Source organism: Vicugna pacos, chromosome 1, assembly GCF_048564905.1.
Source record: "Vicugna pacos chromosome 1, VicPac4, whole genome shotgun sequence".
NCBI classification, from domain to species: Eukaryota; Metazoa; Chordata; class Mammalia; order Artiodactyla; family Camelidae; genus Vicugna; species Vicugna pacos.
In genome coordinates this window covers 49,608,103-49,634,011 of record NC_132987.1, presented here as the reverse complement: position 1 = coordinate 49,634,011, position 25,909 = coordinate 49,608,103, and the positions used below count along the sequence as shown (strand labels likewise).

General features: G+C 36.8%; 1 protein-coding gene and 1 long non-coding RNA gene across 25 annotated transcripts in view; one reads left to right on the top strand and one right to left on the bottom strand.

Annotated features, from left to right (window-relative positions):
- LOC140696474 (uncharacterized) overlaps nt 1-20,597 on the bottom strand; it is a 39,736-nt gene extending 19,139 nt beyond the window's left edge. For 3 of the 4 annotated variants that reach the window (XR_012072881.1, XR_012072880.1, XR_012072876.1), the window contains exons 1-3: nt 20,465-20,597; nt 18,152-18,249; nt 7,328-7,521 (exon numbers count right to left, since the gene is read on the bottom strand). This is a non-coding gene — a long non-coding RNA (uncharacterized lncRNA). Of the gene's footprint in view, nt 1-5,806; nt 5,928-7,327; nt 7,522-18,151; nt 18,250-20,464 lie in introns of those variants that run through there. The other variant, XR_012072878.1, reaches the window with a different exon arrangement.
- PEX5L (peroxisomal biogenesis factor 5 like) overlaps nt 1-25,909 on the top strand; it is a 622,944-nt gene that overhangs the window by 512,138 nt on the left and 84,897 nt on the right. For 19 of the 21 annotated variants that reach the window (XM_072961590.1, XM_072961582.1, XM_072961619.1 and 16 more), the window contains one exon: nt 20,571-20,675. The exons of the other annotated variants lie outside the window; for them this stretch is intronic. In XM_072961590.1, the coding sequence (XP_072817691.1) occupies nt 20,607-20,675 (69 nt within the window). In that variant the 5' untranslated portion in view covers nt 20,571-20,606. The remainder of the gene's footprint in view (nt 1-20,570; nt 20,676-25,909) is intronic. 21 annotated transcript variants of the gene reach the window in all.

Below are 25,909 nucleotides of genomic sequence, written 5' to 3'. Positions count from 1 at the left end.
CTTCCTTCATGAAGAATGAAGATTTTTAAACTAGTTGAGTAGCATTCCGATCACTATTGCACTGACTATTTTGTCCTTCAGACAGAGGTAGGATATGAGCAGGCAAAGCAGGAAAGCTCTCGAATTCTAAGGGCAGCACTGGACAGTCGAGAGGAGGAGGCATTTTCCTGGCACGTCTAAATGAGGGAAAAGGTCTCTGTCTTAGCGTCTGCTGTTGTCTCTTCCCGTAGCACCCTGTGCTTCTCCTTGATGGCATTTATCACACTTGAAAATAATTGTGTGATATCTCTCATTGCTTCCAAATTGGAAGGATCGCATCTGTCTGTCTTGTTTACCACTATCTCCTCAGCCTGGTACAGGGCCTGGTAATGTTTGTTGACTGGCTGACTTATGGCTCTCTAACCCATAGTCTTACAGACAACAAATCACAGTCACAGCAGTTACAAACCTGCCTCACTAGCTCCAGAGAGAACTTTGTACAGAATATGCAATAAACACTTGTGTGTTACAGGGAGTAGAGGAGGAAGACTTGTGTGATCGCTCCATAAATCAGAAGCAACATGCTGCTGTTGTCATTGCTAAGGCTTTTCCTGAAGTGCTTCTCTGAGATGCCTTCTTCCTGTTAAATGACTTCTGGGCTGGCATATAAAGAAAACTACACATTGCTTGAGGAAAGCTACAGTTCAATGAGGCAAAAAATAAAAGCATCCTATGCATCCAATCCAGCTGTGTGGGTATTTCCTGACAAAAGATGTAGGAGTTGGAGTAGTAGGGGATGTGCCTGAATGTGAATGGATGTGAGAAGCCCAGATGGTTGCAAGCTATCTAGGGAAGAACCAGTGACTGTGCTCAGTGTCACGCTCCAGATGACACAGTAGCTGTCCCCACCCTTGAACACTGAGGGAGAGGATGCTGACTGAGTCAGCTCTCTCAGATTCGTAGATCACATATGTCTCTCTTCACTCCCATTGTGCTTATATGATACTTGGTGGGTTTCAAAGTCCTGGGAGTATAATCATAAAGATTGAGGGCATAGATATTAAAAACTTTAGGTGGACTCCAAGCAAATAATTGAGCAAAATACATTTGTAGTTGAGTTCAAATACGAGTTGCCAGCATTAGACAGATGAGAACCACCTGTGCAGACCGAGACCGTAAGTAAAAGCCTTTGTTCTGCTAGTTTCTTAAGCTCATGTGCAATGGGCATGATAATGTGTGTTGGGTTAGGCTCCAGTGTGATGCTACTGGCCAGAGTGAAAAGACACAGTAAGAAACAGCCTAATAGAATGTGTTCATTATCATGCCTCCCTTAAAGATATTTTTAGGACATTATTCATTATATTATCTAGTACCCTCTCCTAGGGTAGAATTCTCTAGGAGGGAAGTGATTTCTTTGTAGGGAGCTGTACATCCAGAGTAATTGGTTTGTTTCCTGTCTTAAAGAAACTGGAAATTGTATAACTGATTAGGTTCAGTGTTCCTAGTTAGTAATAAGTAGCTTAGGAAAATGAAACTCATGGTATCCATTTTTGTTCTAGACTGACTTTTGACTAGTATGCTACCTTGATTCTATACATGTGCATTATATTTTCTTTCTCTAGTAATTTTGAAAGCTAACTTATATCCATTTATGCAGCCAGGTGGAAGTTCATTCCAGAATACTTTCTGAGCACATATTAAGTGCAAAGAACTCTCTGAGTTGACGGGGATTTCATAGTGAACAAAGCTGATGTAATTCCTATTTATACTCATGGAACATAGTTTGTGAAGACATGCAAATTTAAAAGGGATTAGTAGAAAATAGATAATACTCTCTCAATGATTTGGGCAAATTACCGAATCCCTTTATGCCTGTCTCTTTTTATTAAACTTGGGCAGAATAATACCTTACTTTTGAAAGATTTTTTGAGAATTAAATTAGATCAAACATGTACCATATGCCTCTCACATAACAGGTTCTCCGTCAATGCCTTTCTGTTTTCCGACCTAAAACCATGATACATGTTGTTTAAATTCTTCTGACTTAAACTTGGCTTCGGAAAAATGGTTGGTTCAGGTTAAAGCTAAGAGAATAGATGTTTAAACACAAATTTCATTTTATTAAAGACCCAATCTGACCAAGTCCAAGGGAGGCTGAGAAGGGAAAGGGGCTCCATCTTTCCTATTCAGTATGTTTTGCCTCCAGAGAATGAATTTGGGAGCAGGAATGTTAGGACAGTTCTTTATTCCTTTTTCTGAGGGACATTTTGTCAGGTGTCTCTCTAAAGCTAAGAAAGGCAAGCATTTCTAACATTTAATTATTTTTAAGAAGTTACACTCAACTATTTTAAGGAAGTATTTGCTGTTTGATTTTTTTTTTATTTCAAAGATAGAGAGTTGAGTGGAAGCTAAGCTTGCTTGCTTGTCTTCCTAAGCTTGTCTTCCCATTCATCACAGAAATGTGACGCCCGAACGTCCCGACCACGAACTACTTACCCAGTAGCAGCCTGTCCTATTTGCAGACAAATTACTCAAAGGGAAATAAACATTCCCCTCAATTCTGACCCTGCAATTTCTACACGTAGCGTGGAGCCTGAGTTCCATCAAGTGTGACTCAAGGGTGCCTGTGAAGGACCCTCAGGGGTGTTCACCAGAGCAGACCTATCCCCTAATAAGGAGTAGCTCTAGCTAGGAAAGGTTTTCATGAGCCTAGAGACTATCTTAGTTTAGCTCATGCTTATCAAGCACCTAGAGGGAGGCAGCTTGCTGTCGCAGTGGGAATGTCTTCAGCTTCAGAGTTCAACAAACCCAGATTAAATCCCACCTTGCGACCTTAACCTTCAGCATTGTTAAAGGAAGTATTAGGACCTAGTTTGCTGGGGAGTTTTAAGAATTCTGCTTGATCTCTGACGTAAAGAGTTTGCCAGAGTGGCTTGTCACTTTCCTCCTCGCCTCTCCCTTTGTGCTGGTAACTGTGGTATACACAGAAGACAATCCAGGATATACAGACGCAAGAGCAGAAAATGAGATGGTACTTGACCAGGTTCTGGTATCCGTGGAGTGGGCTGCCCAACCCATGGCCAGTCTTGAGATGGCCTGAAATATAGGGTACCTGAGAGAATTCAGTAGGACTGGAAGACTGAAAAAATTCTCAAATGTTTTCATTCCACAAAACCCCTTTTCTCCTCTACTGTCTGTGGATGCCTCATGAGTATACACAAATACACACCAATTGTAGCGAAGTGCTTATAACACTTAAAAACAGTGATATCTTCTGTTTTGCTCAAGAGGAGAAAGAGAAGAGAGACAAAGGAGCAAGGAAGAAAGAAAAGGAAACTAATGTCTATGACACGCCCACACTATTCACTCCCTTTGCTGGGTTCTTTCACGCAGCTCTGTGAAGTGGGCCCCACTAGTCCCATTTTAACAGATGAGAACAGAGAAGCTCAGAAAGGCAACTTTACCCAAAGTGACACCCTCATAAGTGCGAGTGCTGGGATTTAAACTTGGGCTTTCTGCCTCCTGGTCCAGAGGGAGGTAGAAAGGGAGTTTTACTAATGACTCGCTTCAAAGTCACCACGTGCTGCGGTGTCTTCGGCCTTTTCACTTAAAGGTGCCTAGCGCAGCACAGAAGAGAGGGCATGGGCTTGAGGTCGAATGTGCCTGTGCCCAGATCCTGGTGCTCACTTTCCCACTAGCTGTGTGGCCTGTTTGAGGAACTTATCCACGTATGGCTACTTGGAACCCATATACTTTTATCCACGGAGGAAATTAACAGCAGTGGGCATTCTGAAGTCTGAGCATGTACCCAGTCTTGACTTCTAATCACAGGTCTAATGAGAGACAATAAAACAGTAGTTAAAAACAGACTCTGAGGCCAGACTCTGGGCTCCTGTCCCAGCATTGACACTTACTGACTCTTTCTGCTTAACTCTCTCCATCTGTCTCTTCATCTGTAAAATGGTTATGAGAAAAGTGTACACTTCAAAGAGTTGTTGTGACCTAGGTACTACTGAAATATATGTGACGTATTCAGCACAGTACTTGGTACATTTCAGATGCTCAGTGATTACTATTATTACTACTACTACTGTTACTAGGTACCTGTCTTTGGACAAGTAATTCTCTTTGAGGTCCAAGTACCTCTTCTATAAAATAAGGAGGAGATAATCAAATTGACTTCAAAGACATGTCTGTGAGAATTCAACTGGAAACTCCGTAACATACTTAATACCATTTTGGTAGTTACTTTAATTAGCTAGATGCTCTGAGGTTCATCTCTTCTGTGGACCATGACACTCTTTAAATAAATTTACAGTTCTGAGTAGTTTTCTAAGAAGTAGAAATTGCTCTCTTGTGGCTAAATATTGAGTAAAATACTGTTTTATTCTTGGAGGCTTCAAAGCGAGGAACACATTTAATGCACACAGCCATCTTCTCCAGGACTGACTCTATAACCGTCTCCCTGTGCCTCCTCCATTCTCATAGTGTTCCAGGAAATTGTCTTAACTCAGAAAGTCAGAAAATGCTTTCTGCCTTCCTCTAGGCAGAACACATAATACTATATTTCCACGTAAAACATCTCTGCAATTTTCAACTTTTGCCAATAATCTTCAAAAGTGGGTGACTTTTCTGCATATCTCTCAGCACTAAGTTAATTTGTGTTGGTTTCAATATCACTGAACAAGAATCTACTAGTCCTTCCTTAAGGCATCTTTGATTAAAGTTATACTTTCTTCTCTTTATTTTATGTAACCTCTATGCCAGCTGGGTCTCCCTGAATCTTAGGATCAAAATAAGATTGACTCATAACACTCCTGCACTGTGAAATTCAATATCTTTTCACCCTAGCACCACTTCACCAGATGTCTGCAAATTTGAGGGATGCTGAGTGACCTGGCTCTGAGCTCCTGCTTCTGCTTTATCAGAGTTGTTTGTGGTTTTTAAAGATTTATTCAACATACTCTGTGCCAGGCACTGTTCTGGGCTCTTCCAATGTGATACAGAGCAAAACATACAAAGTCACTTCTCTGTTTTCTCTCTTCATCCACACCTTGTCAGTATCAATGTAGAACTTGGCTCTACTACTAAATTATGAGCAAAAAGTTGCATCTTACAGAAGGTATTTGTGTCTCCAGCAGATATCACTGGAGATTTGGGGATATAACTTGAAGGGAAAGGGGGTAGAAGAGAGGACTAAATTGCCACCAATTATTTTTAATTATGCAGAGCCTTTTATACTTGATCTTAGCCAAAAGGCCGAGAAGTGATATGCAGAGCCTTTTTAGCCAATCTTCTTTCTCCCTTTTCTCTCTATTTCAAATTTCTACTATATGTTAATCCAAAATAAATGTGATTTCCACCACCCCGACAAAGGGCTTTGCAGAAAATATGAAAGGAGCCCATGGATGAACCATAAACTCCTAATAGCCTTTCCCCGGGCCACTAAAATGGGGTGAAAGGGTTTTGAATTCTCACTGATAAGTACTCCATTAAATTCTTAGACAGGAGTCATTTCTAGTTTCTGCCTAGTGGTGGAGGGGTTTGGGAAGGAAGTGGTATCATACTTCTGTAGCCCAGGTTTAGGAAAAACCTCAAGAAGTCTTAGGCAGATAGGACTACATATCATCTTTCCATCCATCCACCCATGCCTTCATTCATTCATCCACTCCACAAGCCTTCATTTAGCACCCCGGTACCCACAGACACTGCCTGTGGCAACACAAAACAGAATGAGACTAAGTGTCCAAGGAGATCACAGGCTAAACTTCAACAAGGGAATCATTGTGATTCAATAGACTCTGGAAGAATACCAGGTATTCAACAGGTAGAGATGAGGAGATGGGAATTCCAAGTGAAGAACACAGCCTCTGGAGACATGCAGGAACTCACGTAGACACTGCCCTCACTGGTGTGGGCAGTGGCCTGGAGGAGCTGTGTGAAGGGGCCTGTAGGAGAGGAAGAGATGGAGGAGACTCCTGCAGACCTGAGCAGGCATATATGCACCAGGAGCCCCTTCTCTCAAGAACATTCCATGGTGCCAGACAACTCACACAGACTGTCCTCTGTCAAAATTTGATGCCCTATAGGAAGATTGACATTCTGAGAGCCATATTTGCATGTACTGAGACATAACTTTCTGAAACCCAAGTTATTGAAAGGAAAGTTCCAGTCCGTGTATTTTTGTCAGCCCTTGCTCTTGCCTCTACAGTCACAAATATCATATAGACAGAAACCAGGTTTATAAAAGACTGCAGCATTCTGAAGTACCTAACTGCATTGTTCATTTTAGAGAAGGGGGAAAAAATAAAAATATTGACATGGTGCGATAAGATTTTTAAACAAAACTATAAACCTTCACAGAATTTAAACTGAAAACAAATGAGTAAAACTCTACAGTACTAATTAGAAAGAGACCTGAATAGATAAGAAGTTCCATATAGAGAAATCCAAGTTAAATTCTTACAAAAACTTTCAGTCACTTTCTTTCTTTACTGTGACATAGTTTGTTTTATTTTTGTTGTAACTGAAATCACTATGATATTAAAATATTCAAAGTCAAGAAGCACATTTCTCTTTCCAATTAAATCTTCTCTAAGAAAATAAGCGTTTTTTTAAATGAGGGTAAAAATGCAAACAACTTCATTTTCACTTTTCAAAGAAAAGGTCAGGATAACTTTAAGCCTCCTGAAAGATTTTTTTTTTTAAGTTGTTGGAAAGGTCAGGCAGAAAATATATTTCTGGAATTTCTAAATCTTGATGACTTCGTACAGAAAGTTCTACAACAGAATACATTGTATTTTTACTGAAATTTGAAATCTCTTAAAAGACATTTGTAATAAGGTCTTTACAAACATTATAGATGGAAATAAGGCTAGAAAATGAATCTAACTTTTTGTTCAGTTGAATAAATTCACTTCAGTATGGATATAAATATAGTAATACATATTTAATATATATATGTAGGTATGACAGAACATATATACATAGATGTACATATACATATACATGTCTCACCTAAAAGCAACTGTGCATCTGTAATAGACTAAAGGAAAAACAGGAAGAAAGCCTTTAAAATAACTCATCTTCTGTGACTTTGATGGTGACATTTGAGGAAAAGTAGTGTTTAAGAAATAAAACAGAAGTCTTTGTGTTTTTTCAGTCTAGTGAAATATTACAAGTTTTCAATTAACCAAAACACTCAAAGCTATTTGAGTGTTATTATTAGTTGAAACTTTTCATCACATCAAGGTTGACTAAAAGGGGGAAAAAAAACTTTTTTAGTGGCAGATCTATCTAAAATGTATTAATGTTTCTTTCTATATTACTAAGTACAGTGATACTATACCTGATTCTTTCTTTGAAGAATGAGGATATTGTAGTCCTCAGGGCTATTACTCAGTGCATCTCTCTTTACTGAGTGGTACCCAGGTGTAATTGTCAGAGATGGGCTGACTGTGGGATACAACTTGGTGTCTTTAGTATCCTTCAGATGAGCTGGTTTGTTTTTAAATTAATGTCTTCTTCTAAATGTGAGATTTTCTGTAAAAATTAATTGAGGATACTGGTTAATTAGGTTTTTGTTTTACGATAAGTGGCTAAAAGGAAATAATGTAATATTGTTCATGTGTTGGGGAGGGAAGAGTAATGATAAATTTTCAGACAAATTTTGATGGATTTAAATCATTTTGTGCTTTCTTCAATTAAGTGTTTAGAGGAATAGCTTAGGCAGAGAATCTAAGACTTTCCATACTTTCTGGGAACATTTTAAGAGCTGAAAAAAACTCTGGCATATGTTGATGTGGGAACAACTTGGATCTTAAAATTAAAGAAATTAATTTTTTTCTATACAAATAACATCTGTCTAGAATTAGGGTCAATTTTAATCTATTTAATGAAATATCAGTATCATGTAATTGCTTTTATCTTAGAACCTGATAGACCTTAATGCATTATTTAGCAGATTGAAATGAGTTCAGGCCAAATCTCTTTTAAGTGTTAATTTCTTTTGAGATATATCTGAGAATCAAGTGGAAGAAAATGTAGGGGATAGCAGAGAATCCATCTTTAGGAGACTGAGAAAAACTTCATAGGCAACTTAAAATTAAAATATTATCAAATTACTCTTCTGCCTATTTCTAGTGGCTTGAGACACAGATTATAGGCATATTTCCCACATAGGAGATACAGGCAATCTGCCTAAAGCAGGGTGTAGAAGTGACCCAACACCTCCTTGAACTAGATAGTCCACAAACTGTTCCAGTCCTTCAGAATTAGGAACAAGATATGAATGTGGTACTTATTTATAATTCATCAGACAAACCAGTGAATGCATTAGTAGAAAAACATATTTTTGGAACTGCTAGAAATGTTTCAACAATCTTAAGGTTCTCTATGTTGAATCCTTTCTTAGACTTTACAAGTTGAAGGTCATCTTTTTTATTGTGATTATATAACTTTGGTTGAATAGATTTCCTAAATGACTCTATATTTGACAACCTTAGAGCGCATAACACAGTCTGTGAATTCATCAGCAATCTAATGGTACCTAGGAGTTTTGCAACTGCTACTTTAATGGGCCAAATCCAGACTTGCCTTGTTTTTCTACTGTTACGGGAAGTCCATTAACTTTTTCATTTCATTATGGTGTAGCCTTGTCAAATTATTCTTTCAAAATAATAAATAGTTATTTCAGTTACTATAGACTTCCAAATACATATGGAAAACAATTTACTCAGCTAATGGGATTTTGCTGATTTATAAAATTATTACTGCAGAGTGAGTGCTCACTTTTACATACTGTCTATTTGCATCACAAAAACCCTTCAAAGTCAGTGAGGCAGTTATTAGTACCAGTCTCACTCTCCAGCTTAGAGAAAACTAAGCTCTCTGCCCTAGGTCACACAAAAATAGAAAGTGTTGTTTCTGGGGCTCAAACCCTGGGTTTCCAACTTCATATCCCATGCTCTGTCAACACAGATCCCACCTAACTAGCCTCAGAAACCACATGTATGTAAAGCCACGTTGTCACACACCTCTGGGTTAAGGTATCCCTTGGCAGTTTGGAAATGACAGATAGGCAAATAGAATTATACTCAAGAAAAGGTAGAAACCTGGCAACTATATCCTTCCCCTTTTGGTTTGTTAGTTGAAGGAGAAGCTCCAAAAAAAAAAAAGAAATATGTTATATAGAGAATAGGACGTGAGTCTAGGCACAATAGAGACACTGGCTTCAAAACCAGGCCACTGACCACTAGACCACTGACCACTAGGCCACTGACCAGCTAGAACAGATTACCTGGTTGCCTCCTAATCCAGCCTTTCCCGTTCATGGTGTCAGTACACACAGTGGGGGAAAGAACTGAGAGATTGCTTTTTAAATAAGCGCTTAAATGGTAGCTTCAAGAGAAAATTTCATCTGTTGATATCATTATAACAGTGTCCTACATTTGGAATTAGTCAAACTGTGATTTTAGCCAGAAAGTCTGACAGAAGAGTAAAATGAACCGGTACATCATCTGCATAACAATGGAAGTGTGAGTTACAGATTTGTGGTGATTAGAAAGAGAGAAGCTGGCTTTATTTAAAAGACTCAGGCACTCCAGGGATCCTGTTCATTTCAAATCCCCTATGGACATCATCTCAAAGGTGACATCTTCATTCAGAACAATCCAGGCTGTATGTCACAGCCAGAGACATCTGTACGCTGTACCCCAAAATAAACTGCAGAGATATTAGCAAGAGCTTTGGGGGGAAAAACAACAACAACAAAGCTACCTGTAATACATGATTACTTTCCAGTTCTGTTTTTTCAGTTGTTCTCTGTTTATGTACATATCCATTATATATTTAGCTGATGTATATATTTACTAATTGAAGTCTAAAATGTATATAATCTAACAAACTTTTAGTCGGGAATAAATAACTTCCTTGGAGCATTCAGATTTCAGAAATCAAAAGAAACTTGTTTTTTCACAAGAAACTTCTTCTCAAAAATTTCCAAACTATAATTTAAGGTCATGTGGCTAAAAGCTCAGTTCAGCTCCTGTTGGCACTGGCCCAGCACTACAGGCACGATCTTCATTTGAATTTCTTTTAGGCAACTCTCCCTTGACAAGCAGCTCATAGTCCCTGATAGGATATCCCCATAGTGGCTGATTTTGGTCACCTGGTTCAGAATGGCTAGTTTTCAGTATCTGTGAAGTCTTGTTGATCAGATTAGACATCACAAAAGGAATTAACTGAGAAGGCTTAAAATAAACCTCAACTGAATGGTCTTTGGATGTTTCTAAACAGTTTTCTAAGGTAATTACTATTGTAATTATAGTAGTTGTTTCCTTATTGCATTCGTTTACTGGGGTTTCCATGACAAAGTGCCACAGGCTGGGCGGCTTAAACAACAGAAGTTTATTGGCTCACGGTTCTGGAGACTGGAATTCTGAGATCAGGGTGTCAGAGGTGGTTTAGAGATGGCTGTCTTCTTCCCATGTCTTCACACTGTCTTCCTTCTGTGTCCTAATCTCCTCCTCTTATAAGAATACCAGTCATGTTGGATTAGGGCCCACCCTAACACTTCATCTTAACCTAATAACCGCTTTAATAAAGACTCCGTCTCCAAATACAGTCACATTCTGAGCTACTGGAGCTACTGAGGGTTAGGCCTTCAACATATGAATCGGGGGTGGGGACACAGCTCAGCCCATAAATTACTAATCTCAACCCGTTAGAAACTAGTTTCTCATTATCCCTGGTCACTAGATTCAGCATCCCAGTCTTGCTTCTGATCCTTGATTTCTGTGCCTTACTAGTCCCTTTTGATTTAGGTCATCCCAGCACTGGTCTTTGCTTGTTGGCTGCAGACATAGACTTCCTCTTAATTTGCTCATGGATAAGACCTCTTACCCATACTGTAACTGTTCTTTGCCTCCATTGCTGTTATTGAAGTCTCTTTACTGCTCTCACACCTTTTTCAGTTGCCCCTCTTTTGTTCCCTGCAGCTTCTCAACTCAACTTCATTACAGTGTTTTCTACAATAACCAAAAACTAGAAATAATTCAAATATCCATCAACAGTTATTAGATAAGTTATGATATATTCAGGTGATGAAATACTATGCAGTGGAGAGAATGTAATAACGATTTCTACTTACTACATGGATGAATCTCACAAGCAGAACATTGCATCTTTGCTACCTACTTCATGAGGACAACTAGGCCACAGAGCCCATGAGCTCAGCAGTAACAGTTCAGAGTCAGTATTTATTGAGTAACTACCAGGGACCAGGCATTGGGGAAGTGCTTTCATACTCATTTAATTCTCACAAACTTATGAAGTAGGTAGGTAGTATTTCTATCCTGTTTTCAAAAGGTAAAATGAAGCCTTAGAGAGAATAATTATAAAAGGCAGAGCTGGGACTGAAACTCCTGTCTTCTGACTCCAGTCCCGATATTGGTGCCAACATGCCACATGGCCACCCCTCTTTCCCTTCCACTGACCAGGAAGGCTGCCCTGGCTCCGTTAGCTAATCCCCTGGCCACACAGTGACTGGGGCTCACATCTCTGAGGTCTCTCCAAACTTCTCCTAACTCCTCTCCATAAAGTGAGAAAGACTGTTCATCCCTTTAAGGAACCGGAAGGCACTAGGGAGAAGCAGTCTCACACACTGCCGATGACCCCAGAGGACTATTAAGATAAGCAGAGATGCCAGGGTCTGATCTAGAATTTCAGAAGAGAAATGCCCAAAGCCTCAGCTTCTCTCATAGAGCTGTTTCAGAGAAGTCAGGCAGATGGAGCACCTTAGCTGAGATCTTCTTGGCTTGTGAATTTAGCCTAGTTTCTGTGCTTTAGTTTCCCTAAGTTATATCAATAAAACTGGGGAATTTGGTGATTGGAGAACAAGCTGGTCAAAATACGTGCACCTGCCAGAAAATGAGGAAAGCCACAAAGAAGGCCACTGAATAGTCAGGCTCTGAGTTCACAAGTCTTCTTCATAAATTGGTGATAGAATTTGCCTGAAACATACATAACAGGGAATGCAGATTCACTAGTTACAAGTCCTCCTCTAGAAAGAAAATGGACCCAGTGTAATTCTGCCTTATGACATCTACATAAATTTGCTATCTCAAAGCCAGAATTTTGGTAACAAGGTATTTATCATAGGGTCTTTACATCTATTTTTTAAAGGTGTTGGGATTCAATTTCTTTGCTTTAAGATAATGACAGTCAGTATTTACAGGCCTTCAGTTTGGTAGAGGAAAGGAATTCTTCCTTGTGACTCGTTTTCTGACTTGGTAAATAGATTTTACCTACTAGGAGCAAGAAGTGGGGGGATGCAAGTAATCGCTGATGAGAAAAAGAGTTTCACAGGTAATAAAATCCATTCAAGGTAACTGTTTGACGGTATTGACCACACATCTACCTACAGGGATTCTTATTCATTATATTTACTTTGGAAAACTTTCCAATCAAGAATATATGGAAAAGACAGGAATGATAAAGAAACCAAATTTTTGTACATGGTTCCTCCCAAGTGTCCTTACCACCAGACTTCTGTCTACCACATTCTGCTACCTTGTATACTACTCCAGCTTGCCTGCTTGCAAACACATAGAAATCAGACCTCAATACCTCTTCTCCTAACCCCTCCCAGAAAGAGGCCACGTCTCACCTCGCCCTTCACCCAAAACACCATTAATTCAGCATAATTTAAGCAACTGTCCATGCCGGTGACGAATGATTCTCATAAAATCTTACTTTCTCTCCAGTGTTGGAAATCCATCCGTTTGTGCAAGTAAGCTACAAGCAGTCTGGAGTATTTGTATTAGGGAGGATATTTTTTGAAAAGAAAAAAATAACAAAATAATCTTTAGATCTTTCAGTTGTTTTCCTTTTAATTAAAAAATAACCACCCCCCCAAAACGCCCGCTTTATAAATCATCTGAGATTTAACAAGGAATTGAAAATAACAAGAGTAACTCTTTAATTACAGTTAATTTTTTTGGTGACCTATTTCACATAATCATCAAAAACCTCAATCATAAGTATATTTGTATAAGTATAAATAACAAATTTAGGACTTATCATACAAAAAGGAAAGCTTACTACTACATTCTCCAGTTACTTCTTAATTATCAAGTATGTATTATTTATGTCATCTTTAACATAAAGTCAAACAAGGTCAAAAGAAAACAATTTTTTTAAACCACACCAGCCTAGGTAGCAAATGTTGATATTGAGAAACTCAATATTACAGTAAATATTGAGAGAAACTCAACATTACAGTAAAATAGGCTCCAAGTAAGTTGGAGCCACTTAATCAGAGAAAGCCTGGGAGTAAAACTTCCCTAATTCAGAACTGGTTATAGATGAATGACAACTGAGTGTTGTGACTTTGACCCTTTGTCAGGAAAGCTTGCTGAGCAGAGTGAATAAACTTGAGGACAAGGTGGGAGTGAGATGGGGAATGTTTAACCTTCTCCAAAGAACAAACAAATGGTAAATTGTGGACCAATGGATCTTAGTTGTTAAAAAAGAAGTCTTATCTGCCCTTCAGAGCCAATTTTCATCATCTTTTACTTGGCAACACTTTTCAATTTTAATGAATTTTTATTTAGGTTCTTGCAACTAGTTCATTTCTTTAAATGTCTAATTAAGACTTTTTATCTAATTCAAAATCACTTTCTGTCAAAGTTGGCCATATTATGTGATTTCAGCATCTTGAATAATCTGAAAAAGGTGTTTAATAGTTCCTTGTATTTACTGAGTAAACTGGAGTGTCTATTACTATACCAAATAATGCAAAATGGTTCCAAAAAAACAAGCATGATCATTGCTTACACAAGTTCTATAAAATAAAGGACTAAAGTGAGGTCCCTGGGAGGACCTTAATTTTCATGTACAACTCAGGAATTTTGGGTACCAGGCAGTTCTCTTCCTCTAGCAACCCACTGTGTAAATAGGAAAAAATGAGGACTGCACTGGAACTGATTGGTGACTGTGGTCATTGAAGGCTGATTTTGTTTTAATAAAGGGGGAGAGAGAGAGGTTGACTCAGCTTCCTCAGAAGTGCTCCTGGATGGTCAGGAACACCCCATGAGGCAAGAGAGAATAAAGTGCTTAGGCCTATTGTCTGGTGAAGAGATTACATTTTAAGAGAGTCACATCAATCTTACACGCCAGTGTTTTCTGCTCCAGGCCTAAATGTTCCAGGTGTCCTGAGTGTGTTTTAAGAACTGCGAGATGAATGCTGCTGATTGGGCCCCCACCAGGGTGTGTGAATACTGTTAAGAGAGGCTCCCTGAATGCTCACAGAAGTCGTGAGAGCGGCAGTGGCAAGGGGGCCTGTTAGGGCTGGAACACCCACGCTGGGACGTGCTGAGCGGGTGGCTGAAGCCGCTGCTGCCAAAATGGACCACCCAGAGGTGACAGAGCAGCTCCGGGGACAGCACAGCAGCCCCAGGGACACCACACTGAGTGTTGAAAAGACACCAACCTGGGTCAACTTCTGCACCATGCACAGTGGACACAGTCCATAGGGTATAGTAGCATAGATGCGTTTAAGAGCCCCTAAAAATGTTTTATGTCCTTTAAAGTCAGAACCCCCAAAATGACTATTATGATAATGAATATATAATAATAAATCCAGTCTGGATTATATCTGTCTTCATAACAATACAGTCCTAAAATACAATTTTTAACTTTTTTTTTTTTTATGGAGGAAGGGGCCCAGGAAGGCAAAAGTTCGAGGGCCTATAAAAGTCATAAGGACCCCTACACCAATTATTCAGGCCAAGGAAAGTGAATGTGCATGTGCGGGGCTTAGAATCCCAGCAACTTTGGTGGATGGAGATTTAAAGTTAAAGAGCTTATTATCCATGACTCTCCCGTCACCACATACAACAAAAAATGCCAAATAGTACGTAACACAAACTGAGGACATAGGCATTATATTGTAGATTGTAATTAGAAGCACCCCTCATTTATCTCAGAAGACTTGATAGAGAAAGTGATGATTTGGAGAAGAGTGTACCTGTCATCCAGAAGACAACAACACTGGAGGGAAAAAACTAGTAAGAGAGAAAGATATGGAGAATCAAGTAGATGTCCTCCTGTTAAATGCCCTGTGTCATTATTTTAAATAGAGAGGTATCAATTTCTTTACTACAACTTGACTACCCTTATTAAGGAATCAGAAACCACATTATTTCCAGCTATAAACAGATCACTGAACCAATGGTGAATGCATTATGATTTGTGAATTCCACATATGTATCTCTAGTTAAGAAAAGAGAGAATTCTGTTTGTTTCCCAATTGTTTCCATCTAGATCTGCGCTTCCTTTGGGATGTTTAGAAACAAGAATTGATCAGTATGCCCAGATTTAGTTCTATTTGTTCCACTTTTAAAATTTACAAAACACCGGGGTGGTACTGGAGTGAGTTAAATGTTACTATCATAGAAGCAGCATGGTCTGAACTCTGCTCTGTGTTGGAAGAAATCTATAGGAACACACTTAACTGGGAAAGGACACAATATGGCAGGCAGAGATCGCCAGCGTTCAGGGAACATTGCTCTGACATTTTTCTGTATTGAAAGAGAACTTTGAAGAGAGCATGACACTTCCCATGACATTTACCTTCCCAGTAAAAGAAGATTGTCCTGGCTCAGCACAAGAGAAACAAGCACAGCCATCAGAAATTAGCCATTTTTTGTGGCCAGTTTACCACATGTGCATGTAGGTCCAGGGTCCCAAATTTATGAGAGAGATGATTTTTTAGCATATGCAATACTGAATAGCACTTCATTTGAGATAGTATGGCTAAAATGAATTAAATGGCAGGTTTTTGCTTACATATATGTATATATGAAGAAATACATTCACACTTGCAAACTTGATTATAGTTTGTCTATCCTTAAAACATTCATCCTAAAAAACTGTTTAATTTTCAATATTGTAAAGATAAAATTGGGGGGGAAATGCATAAAAATGTTAAGGTTGCTGTTTTTATTTTCTTGTTTCTGTTTTATCTTAATTTTTTGGCAATAACATATATTAATTTTATAATCAGAATAAAAGGAAGAGTACTTTTTAAATTCATAGATTATTTAGGGTTAGCAGAGATGTCTAGTATTATAATCTTTTAATTTTCCCCTAATTTAATATCTCCATTTCTTCTGTTTAATATCCCTGATAAAGAGACTCTGTATTACTGTTGATAGATTAAGGATAATAAAAATAATTTTTAAGTTACAAACTCCATAGTAGCAGTAATAGAATAAAACAACTAGAAAATTGTTTATGAATGGACCATGTCACTGTGGAATTACTTTATTTCGTGCATCCAAAATAGATCTCAGGAAAATCCTAGTAAATATGGCATTTAATGGCACTGAGTTAGCATTTAATAAGAATTAGAGAGATGCTAAAGTTCATAAACCTAATATGATCTACAGAATAAGAGAAGTTTGTGTACATGAAATGCTGAGGTCCATTTTCCATGAAGACAGAAGAAAAAAACATTTTGTTAGAAATCTGCTTACAGCTGAAGTTATGGGTGGCTGAATCTTATTGACCATTGCAGACTGAAGAAAATATTTCTCTAAAATGTCTGCTTAGATCTAGACTGCGAAATTATATTGAGAAGTGGTTGCTGCCCCAAAGTTGAGTGATACCATAACCAAGCTGTGTTTCTGGCCATCAGTGAGGGCGGCGTGGGAGAGCCCTCCAGGCTCATGAAGTGGAAGGAGAGATAACAGTGTGGTAGAGAAGGAAGCACAGAGGCTGGCAGGTGGGTCTGGGTTCCTGTCCTGGCTTAGCCACATACCAGCTTTGAGGCCTGGGCCAAATCATGCCATCTCTGAGTCACAAAGCCCAGAAATGTCTAGCAAAGACAATAATATCTGCCCCACAGAGCTCTCATGAGATCCAGTAAGTACAGCTATGGAGCAGATCTGGTAGAGTGCTCAGCACACAGTAGCTGCTCCGAATAGGTTAGGTCCCTTCCCTGCAAGACACGCTTGGAGCCAACACCTCCTCATCTGGAGATAGCTGGTATCCAGCCTGTGAAGATCTGTGACTTCCAATACTTCTACTCTGTTTCTTATATTCTATATTGGAAAAAAATAAAAAGGGAGAAGAAGTGGGCCAATATTGAGTTTTCTTAATGAATGTTATTGTCACCTTGCTATACTCCCTGTGTTTCATTCATTTAAGCCTGGTCTTATAGCAGAAGTTAATTTTAAAGACTGTTCTCAAAAATTATTGTTTGTTAGAAAAGCTGTTATTCTATACATTTCATTTGTGAAGAAACAAAATGATAAAAGAAACTTTCAAAAAATCAGAATTTTCTATGACAAACCACAAAAAAAGATAGAAGTTTCCCCTTATGCTGATAGTTTTCCAGTCAAAAATATCTCAAGAGATTCCAAAAGGAAGTGGGAGGAAGTGATTTTGAAGTATTATGTGAAAAGAAATAGGCTGCAATAATTGCTAGAGGGTGTCATGATATGATAATCAACTTGTAAAATGTCACTGTTTTTTGTTGTGGCTAGAATGATGTAGAAGCATACCAGCTTAATGTACTCTAAATCCACTTATATGCTTGAGTGTATAGTCAGTGTTTATTTCCTTTTTTGCTGTCTTCATGTTGTTTCAAATAATAGGTTAATATTGACCCTTTGGTATATTAAGTTATATTAAGAAAACTGAGCTTGAAGTATGGATAATTATGCATATATATTTCTTACAATGTTTTAAGCCACTGAACTTAAAAAAAAAAACTGCACAGTTGTATTACTGTCAGCCCTGCAGAGCTGCTGATAAGCAAAGTTGTATAGCTTCATGAATTGCCAAGTCAGTTAGCAGCCAGGATCTGAATTCTAGCAGCATTATCCCACAAGATAAATGGACAAGTCAGAAGTAACACAGCTTGATTTTAAGAAACCAGGTGGAGGTGGCAATACAACCTGGGGGGAATCTTGCTGTGATAAATGAGTTCATTCACGTGATTTGGCAGTGGTTTTAGACACTGTCTGGAGTCGTGGAGATGTCACGTGACCGACCTTCCTGCTCTCTTCTCAGACTGTACCACACTTGTAAAGCAGTGAGGCTCGTTGGGTAATAATTCAAAAGCCAAAAAGGCTGTAAAGAAAAAAAGTTGCTAGCAGGCACTAACCTGGGTGTCATGACTCTTTCAGGTAGTAGGTGTAACCTTGAAGAAAAAGTGGCACTGTCTTCAAAAAAGTGACCTGACCCTGGCTTTGGTGGGTTTTTCTGCAAGAAATAAAAAGCACCGCATGTGATTATTATACATCCTTTCTAGCTGACCACTGCTTTGTTCTAGAGTTCAGCATGAAAGGACTAATTTTTGTTTTGTTTTGGTTTTGTTTTAGTGAAATGGCATGTCCGTTGCTAATTCTAGCTATTATATAGTTGCACATATGAAAAATACCTGTATGTAGTTTATGGATTGGTAGCATTTCAAATAAATCGTATATCAAAATATTCACCAGAAATTTTTTGAGATGCTTATCAATTGACATTTTTTCCTTAGCCCGAGAAAAGAGTCTGAATTATAATTCTTTAATTATACCTTGTAACATTAGATACGTTTTTAAAAATATATTAGGAATTTAAATATAAGCATGCCACTTTGTTTATTGCTATATTATTAAACTTCTTGGAGCATGGAAAGAATTCTTCACAAATGATTTTGCTCTTTTGGAAAAAAACAAACTGCAAAAATATTTGTTAAACTATATTTATCCTGTAAATGAGTATAGCTTATAAAGGTATACTAAGCTGATAGTATATAATGTTTCATCCAAATAATTTTTATAGTTTGAAAATATGTCAGATAGTTTAATAGTGTCATAGTAAGTCTTTTCCCAGAATTCAGAGTTATATGTATCTCTATTTTAGGAAGTTGACATTGATTCATTAAAGGAAAAACCCGGGATCATTATGCATCCCAATTAGGCAATGAATGAATCACTGTTTCCCTTTATTCTTCCTGAAGTCAGTTAATCTAAGGATTGTGCCCATTTAAACTTTTCAGAACACATATGAAAATTACTAGTGTTATATCTGATGAATAAAATCTCGAATAGTTAACATTCCTTCAATAATGCTAGTTCTTAAGTCAAAACAAACTATTTTCAATATCATTCAATAATGCTAGTTCTTAAGTCAAAACAAACCAAAGACACAAACTTTCAGCAACGTAGATTCACACATTTTTAAATATAGTTAACTATACAGAAAGTTTTTCTTTGTTCTCAAAATAAAAGCAGCCACTTGTTACATTTTGCAAAGGCAATGCCTGAGAAAATGAACATTGTTTTGCTTTCAAGAGTAAACCTACCTTCTAAATACTTAAAGCCCTGCGGAAACCAAAGATGATAATGTAATTCTATCATTTTTTTTTTTGTATAGAAACTATCAAGATTTATTAACCTCAAGAGTTAATATTGACCCTAGCTCTTAATTCCCTTTCAGACAACGGACCCCCTGTCCATTTTTGTTCCTTTGCCTGTGATATCTCTGTATGCTACATCAGTATTTTAAGTAGATTTACAACACAGATATTCAGGTGTGCACTTAGTAGAAAATGGTTTTCTCTAGGGAGGCTCTACCCAGAGACCAAAGAAAATGGAAGTTTTTGCTTTTAAGGTGTTTAGGATTATTTAATTTTTACATAGTATGACATGTTGCTAATTGGGTTGGGAAGGTGATATTTTGGTTTTTGTTTTTTCCATTGTGCCATATCTGCTCTCAAAAACTTAATAATCTGGTAAACTAAAACCACAGAAAGCCAGCACACCCCTTCACAGTCCAGAATGCTGCTTATATAAGACAAAAAAAAATGTAGATATCTATATATCAGTACCTCAATTATTAACCATCCTTTATTTACATCTGGATTTCTGGAATTCTCCAATTAAAAGACATTTCTAAAATCCTGTTAAATTCTTTGGTCTCAAGAATGTTGAGAGTTGCAAACTTTTTTCATAACTACCTCCACAAAATAAACAAGCTGGGCGAATTCCTGTGATTTTAGGCCACTGAAGAATTTTTAGAGGTTTTATGACAAATTTACTCTTTTTATGCCCAATCCCACTCAAAAATGACAGACTCCAGAGATCACCCAGCAAAAGTCCTCTTTGGGGTTGAGACCCCAATGCTAATCCCTACCCCAGGCTCTTCACTATCATTCAAAAGATTTAGGGATTATATACGAATAATTTATAAATGAACATAGCAGGCAAGCCATAGTGCTTTTAAATCAATACTATAAAAATTATGTCATGTCATGTAAAATGCCTTAAAATATATTATACATATAAAATACTATGTTAAAATTAAATATAATATGTCAGCTGTAAAGGTGAGAAAGTAGCTAACTAAAAAGTTCACAAATAATCTTTTTTCAGATTTTGTGTGTTTTCTCCTCAGCCAAAAGCCTCAAGATTCACTTGCAGCAGCCTACCTCTTCATTTATGTTGGATTGCTCTTTAAACATTAGAGTATCTTGTGATAAATAATAAGTTAAAGATTTCTCCTGATACAAGTCATTGTTGATTTCACTGTTATAGGGAAAAGGCTCTAGGGCGGCAGATAAGGCTGTTGCCATGGTGATGAAGGAGATACCGAGGGAGGAGTCTGCTGAAGAAAAGCCCCTCCTTACTATGACATCACAGGTGGGCAGACCCTTAGGGTTCCTGTAGGAAGCTGACATATGTTAATATATCAGACATTGTGATTTTTAAGTAGCAAAAAAAAAAACCATTAACTTGATCCAATTTTTAAAAAAACAGTTTCAATGAAACAATTATACAATATAAAATGAAAACCAAAATTCTTTTTAAAAAAAGGAAAATTCCATCATTTAGTTAATTATTTGTGGATATTAATTTTCATTACTCAACTTTAGTTAAAAAAAGAAAAAGAAAATGTACATGCAAGTAAAACATGTTACTTCTTTATAAAGGAGTCTTGTTAATGACTTTGGGAAAGAAATAATAATTAAGCTAATGGTACATTTGAACCACAGCAACCAAAAAAAATTTCCTGTGAATAAATACAACTTATATTATATACATATGTCAGTTTACCAGTAGAATATCTAAATTTTCTTAAATGTTAAATATATTTCTGTTGTGACTATGCATACTACATATATGTCTATACATATTTATGTGGATAACTAACTTACAGGAATGAGCCAGAAGTCCCTGAGTCCCCATGCAGAAAATGGCATTTGTGACCCCTCTTCTACTTAGTGACCTTGACAACAAAAATATCATCTCTATTAAAAGCACATGAGGGCCATTTTCAGCATTTATTATAACAAGTATAGAAAAAGGTTTGCATTTGTATGCAAAGACACGCTGAGACTGAATCCTGTATGTCCTCAGGGACTTTTGAAACACCCTGTAAAATCCACATACATATGTATAATATATTCATCACCACTCTGTGGAACTATCAGTTTTAAATTCTTAAATGCAAAATATTTTTACTTGCATTTATCTTATAATTTAGATTAGATTGTTATCTTAAACATTTGTTTTTTTTTTCCATAATGCAATAGTAAATGCAGTGATTCACTTCCAATTTATATGAACATGTCTAGAATTAGAAAATGTCCGTTTAAACTCATGAAAGGCATTTATATCCAAAGCTAAATTATGGTAACTTATTTTTAGAATATCATCAGATCACAGCCCCAGCTGCTGCCAACATGTGTGGTTTTATTTCATTCCTAAACACTATGTTGTAAGTAATGAAAATTATAGCAACATATAACATCAAAATTGAATAATAAAAAAAGTTATTAAAATTCCCAGGATTTGGGGATAAATCTTATGTTGGGAGTTTTTTATCCAAAAGAAAAGATGACTTCTTCCCAATGACACATAGTAATAGTTGGAAAGAAATTTGCTTGATATTTACCAAAGCCTCCACTATTTACTTAGTTTACATAGTGAAACATACAATTTTACACTGATCTCCTGCCCTTTGTAGAATCCATTTCTGAAATAGTCAGCCCACAGTTCTTCACGTGAAGGCTATGGAAGGTGAGAACTACTTGGAGTTCTCGGCGAATAGCAGAGCCATGTACATCATTAGGTAAAACCTATCCAAATTCGCAATTGGCGTATTTATGCTATAACATATCACATCAGGACAACACAATTTTGGACAGGCTCTAGTGCCCAAAATTCTTTTTCTTCAAAACCATGCATTGCTATGTGCTTTCCAGTAATCCTTTTCAGTTGTCCGAAATTATCTTTATAACCTAAACTTGAATTTAAATATAGTGCAAAATAATATTTTTGATTTTTAATTTAGAAAAGAAACTGTGATGATTACCACTTTCTCATACTCAGAACACTTGTATGTACCAAGTTCCTTCTTTAATCCCTGTCTAATGTTGCATTAAGTGTTTTGAGGTACTAGCTACGATTATACTGCATGAAGATGATATAAACGCTTCCTTTGATGCATCATATTCTTGTCGCATACTGGCTAGTTTATGAATCAGCACACAGGGAGTTCTGATTCATAAAATGCAATGCACCTATTGTGTTGATAATTTTATGGAATTAATCCAGTGACAGCTGTGATACAATTATTTCTCAGTCGAATGCAGTTTTATTAGTTGATATACTTTTTCCACTATACACAAGTGGCTTCTTCCCTGCCATGCACCAGTGTCGTGCACAAGCCAAAAAGCAGCAGAATGATCTGAAAAAGTGAGTACTTCTCATAGCAACCACAGCATCCAATCTGTGTACCATACCACATTCTTACTCGTTCCCCTTTGTGAATGTATTAGTGTCTGGAAACATGTCTGTCCTGGTGTCTCCTGCAAAGCCCCTACGACATAGTGCTACATACTGCCGAGTAGATTGACTCATCTTCATCACCAGTGTGTCGATGCCAGCTGCTCATTCATAGATTCCAGAAATATCCAGAGCTAATTGCTGTCTTCAGGACCATCACAATCAATAAAATACAGATAAGACCTTGAAACACTGAGTCCCTGACTTGTTTAGTAACTTCATTCTACAGACTGTGAAGTGTAGAATAGTTTATATGGAAACATTTTTGTATTATGTGATTATTAGGATTGCTTATAGAGGGATTTAGCCAAGCATAGGCCAGTCAATTCATTTGTAGTACATTGAACAAATTGAACAAAACAGAAGAGTTGGCCAGGTGACTTGAACTCTTGAACCCCCCACCCCGAGAATTGCTCTTTTTGTTTCATTTAGTTATTACTTCTGTGTTAAACAGTATATCAAGCTTTCCATAGAAGCTTAAGTTCATGCTGTCCTAGACTAACACTGTTTAAGTCAAACAGTATGGAAACAAATGTGCATTGATGATAGGTTTGAAAGGGAAAAAGAATATCTGAGCCATCAATTCTTGGAAGAAGTTAAGTTTCTCTAGACCTGTGCTGTTCAGTACAGTAGCCACTAGCCACACATGGCTATTGAGAGTTTTGTGGGAACCCCCAATTGATAAATGCTATAAATATAAAATACATATCAAATTTGGAAGATTTAGTCCAAAGAAAAATAATGTAAACTATCACATTAATAATTTTTATATTGATTACAAGTTTAAGTGATAATATTTTGGAGATATTGAGCTAAATAAAATGTGTTATTAAAATTATTTTCACCTGTCTCTTTTCACAGTTTTTAAAGTAGCTACTTGAAAATTTAAAATTACCAGGCTCTCATTATATTTCTATTGAACAGCACTGCTCTAGACTGTAATAGTATAAATAAATCCAGTTTGAGGGTAGAAAGGAAAACTATGTGCCAGAAGATTGAGTATATCGTAGGAAAAATTGTATTCTTCTTTATGAGAATGAAATGACTTTAGCGAATATTTTTCTCTCATAAAGAACCTTCAGAAATTTCCATTTTAACCACATCCCTGGTCCTTTTTTTAAGCAAAATATAGCTCCCCCTTTCCTTTTTTTATTTTTTTCCTTTGTTGTAAAGCACAGGGTCTTAAAACTATGTGTTCCAGACATTCTTGTTAAGGGAATTTTTTTTAACTCTGCCTTTGTTTTTCTATCTGTCCCCACCTCTTAAACCTAGGCATTGGTTTGACTTTGTGTCTGATAAAGAGTAATGTCCTTGATTGGAAAAACATTCTCAAAGCTACTAAAAATAGCCTTGTTTGGGTTTCTGTTACTAACTTGAAACAATTACTTTAATTATACTCTCCCGCTTGCCTTCATGTTAGCACTAGCCAAGGTGTGAACAGTAATATTTATTTTCCCATGAACAGATTCACATTTTAAAGTCTAACTATCCTGTCAGGAAAGTATTTGTAGTTGCTTGGTTGACATTTAGATCAAGTCAAAGAGTTGAAAATTATCACATGGTTAATCCTTTACAGGAAGATCCACTGGGACAATTTCCAGGAACTGGGGGATGAGGCAGTACCATGAGTCCTATTAGCTCATGAGAAATTAATTCTGTTGGTGTCAGAGTTACCATGACAAAGCTCTCAAAGGCTGAATGCATAAGTGGTGCATAGTAAGATTTAGTTGTCTCATTTTTTCAATGGATTGAATCAGTCAACTTAGTTTTAATATGATCACTATTTTGATGCACTTGGCCCATCAAATTTCTAAACTTGAATAGGACTAATAAACAGATAGTTTACAGAATTATGAACAAAAACCTACTTAACAGGCGATACATACTTTGAATCAACAGTCACAAATAATAAAGGAATGTTTAAAATGCATAAAGATACATCTTTTAAAAGCCCATTTGTGTTTTTATTTATATAAAAACAAAATCTTAAATTTTTTCCTATTACTTAGATGACATAAAAAGACTGGTATATTTTTACAAATTTTTTTCTAACCAAGATTGCAATATGAGGCATTTGTCAGCTGTTTATTAACTTATTAGCTTCAATGTTTTAACTTTTAAATTTATTCTTTAAATACTAAAATATTTAAAAATAAAATAGAATATTTTACTTTAAAATAAAATAAGTTTGAGATCATCAATCTGAAGTGTAAAATTATGAAATAATGGATTATTATCCTTTACAGACCTTGTTTTATCATCTAAAACACATTTTGTTTTGTAGTTAATACAGAGTAATATAAGTTATCACAAAGTTTAGCTCTATATTTTTAATAAAACACCTAAGCAATATACTGTTTAAAGATAAACTTAGGGTTAAGTCATAAAACAAGCTATATAAACATGCACTGGAGCTTAGGTAGCAGGTAGTATTTAAAAACAAAATACTCTCCTTTCATCTTGGTTAAACGTTTCCCCTGTATCATATAATAATTTAATTTTTTAACATTGAAATTAAGGAAATTCAAGTTGAACTAAGGCAAATGCATTTTTAGACAAAGTTCTAAAACAGACAGTAATTCATTAAAGCTGGACGATATAGTCTGCATTTTGTTCAAAACTAAACATAGTATTGATATAAAATAAGAACCAGGAGGGGGAGGGTATAGCTCAGTGGGAAGAGTGCATGCCTAGCAGGCACGAGGTCTGGGGTTCAATCCACTAAAAAATAAAATAGATAAACCTAATGAACTCCCCCCACCAACAGAATTTAAATAAAATAAAAATAAATAATTCTTTTTTAAAAAATTTAGTCACTAACTCCAACTCATATTCAAGGGGAGAATTGGGCTCTACCTTTGGAAAGAATCAATTTGGTCCTGTGGTGGCTACCATTCGCCACATCAAATGACCAAGTCATAAGCAAATTGAAGGGGTTTGACTGAATATTTCATTTACAACCTATGATTACAAGGAAGTTGTAAAGTTTCAATAGTTTTTTGAACTCTCAGCAACAAGAAGTCCCTACATGCAAGTTCTCACCTGTCTTCTTACTTCTGTTTCCTTTTGTTTCCATGTTCATTGAC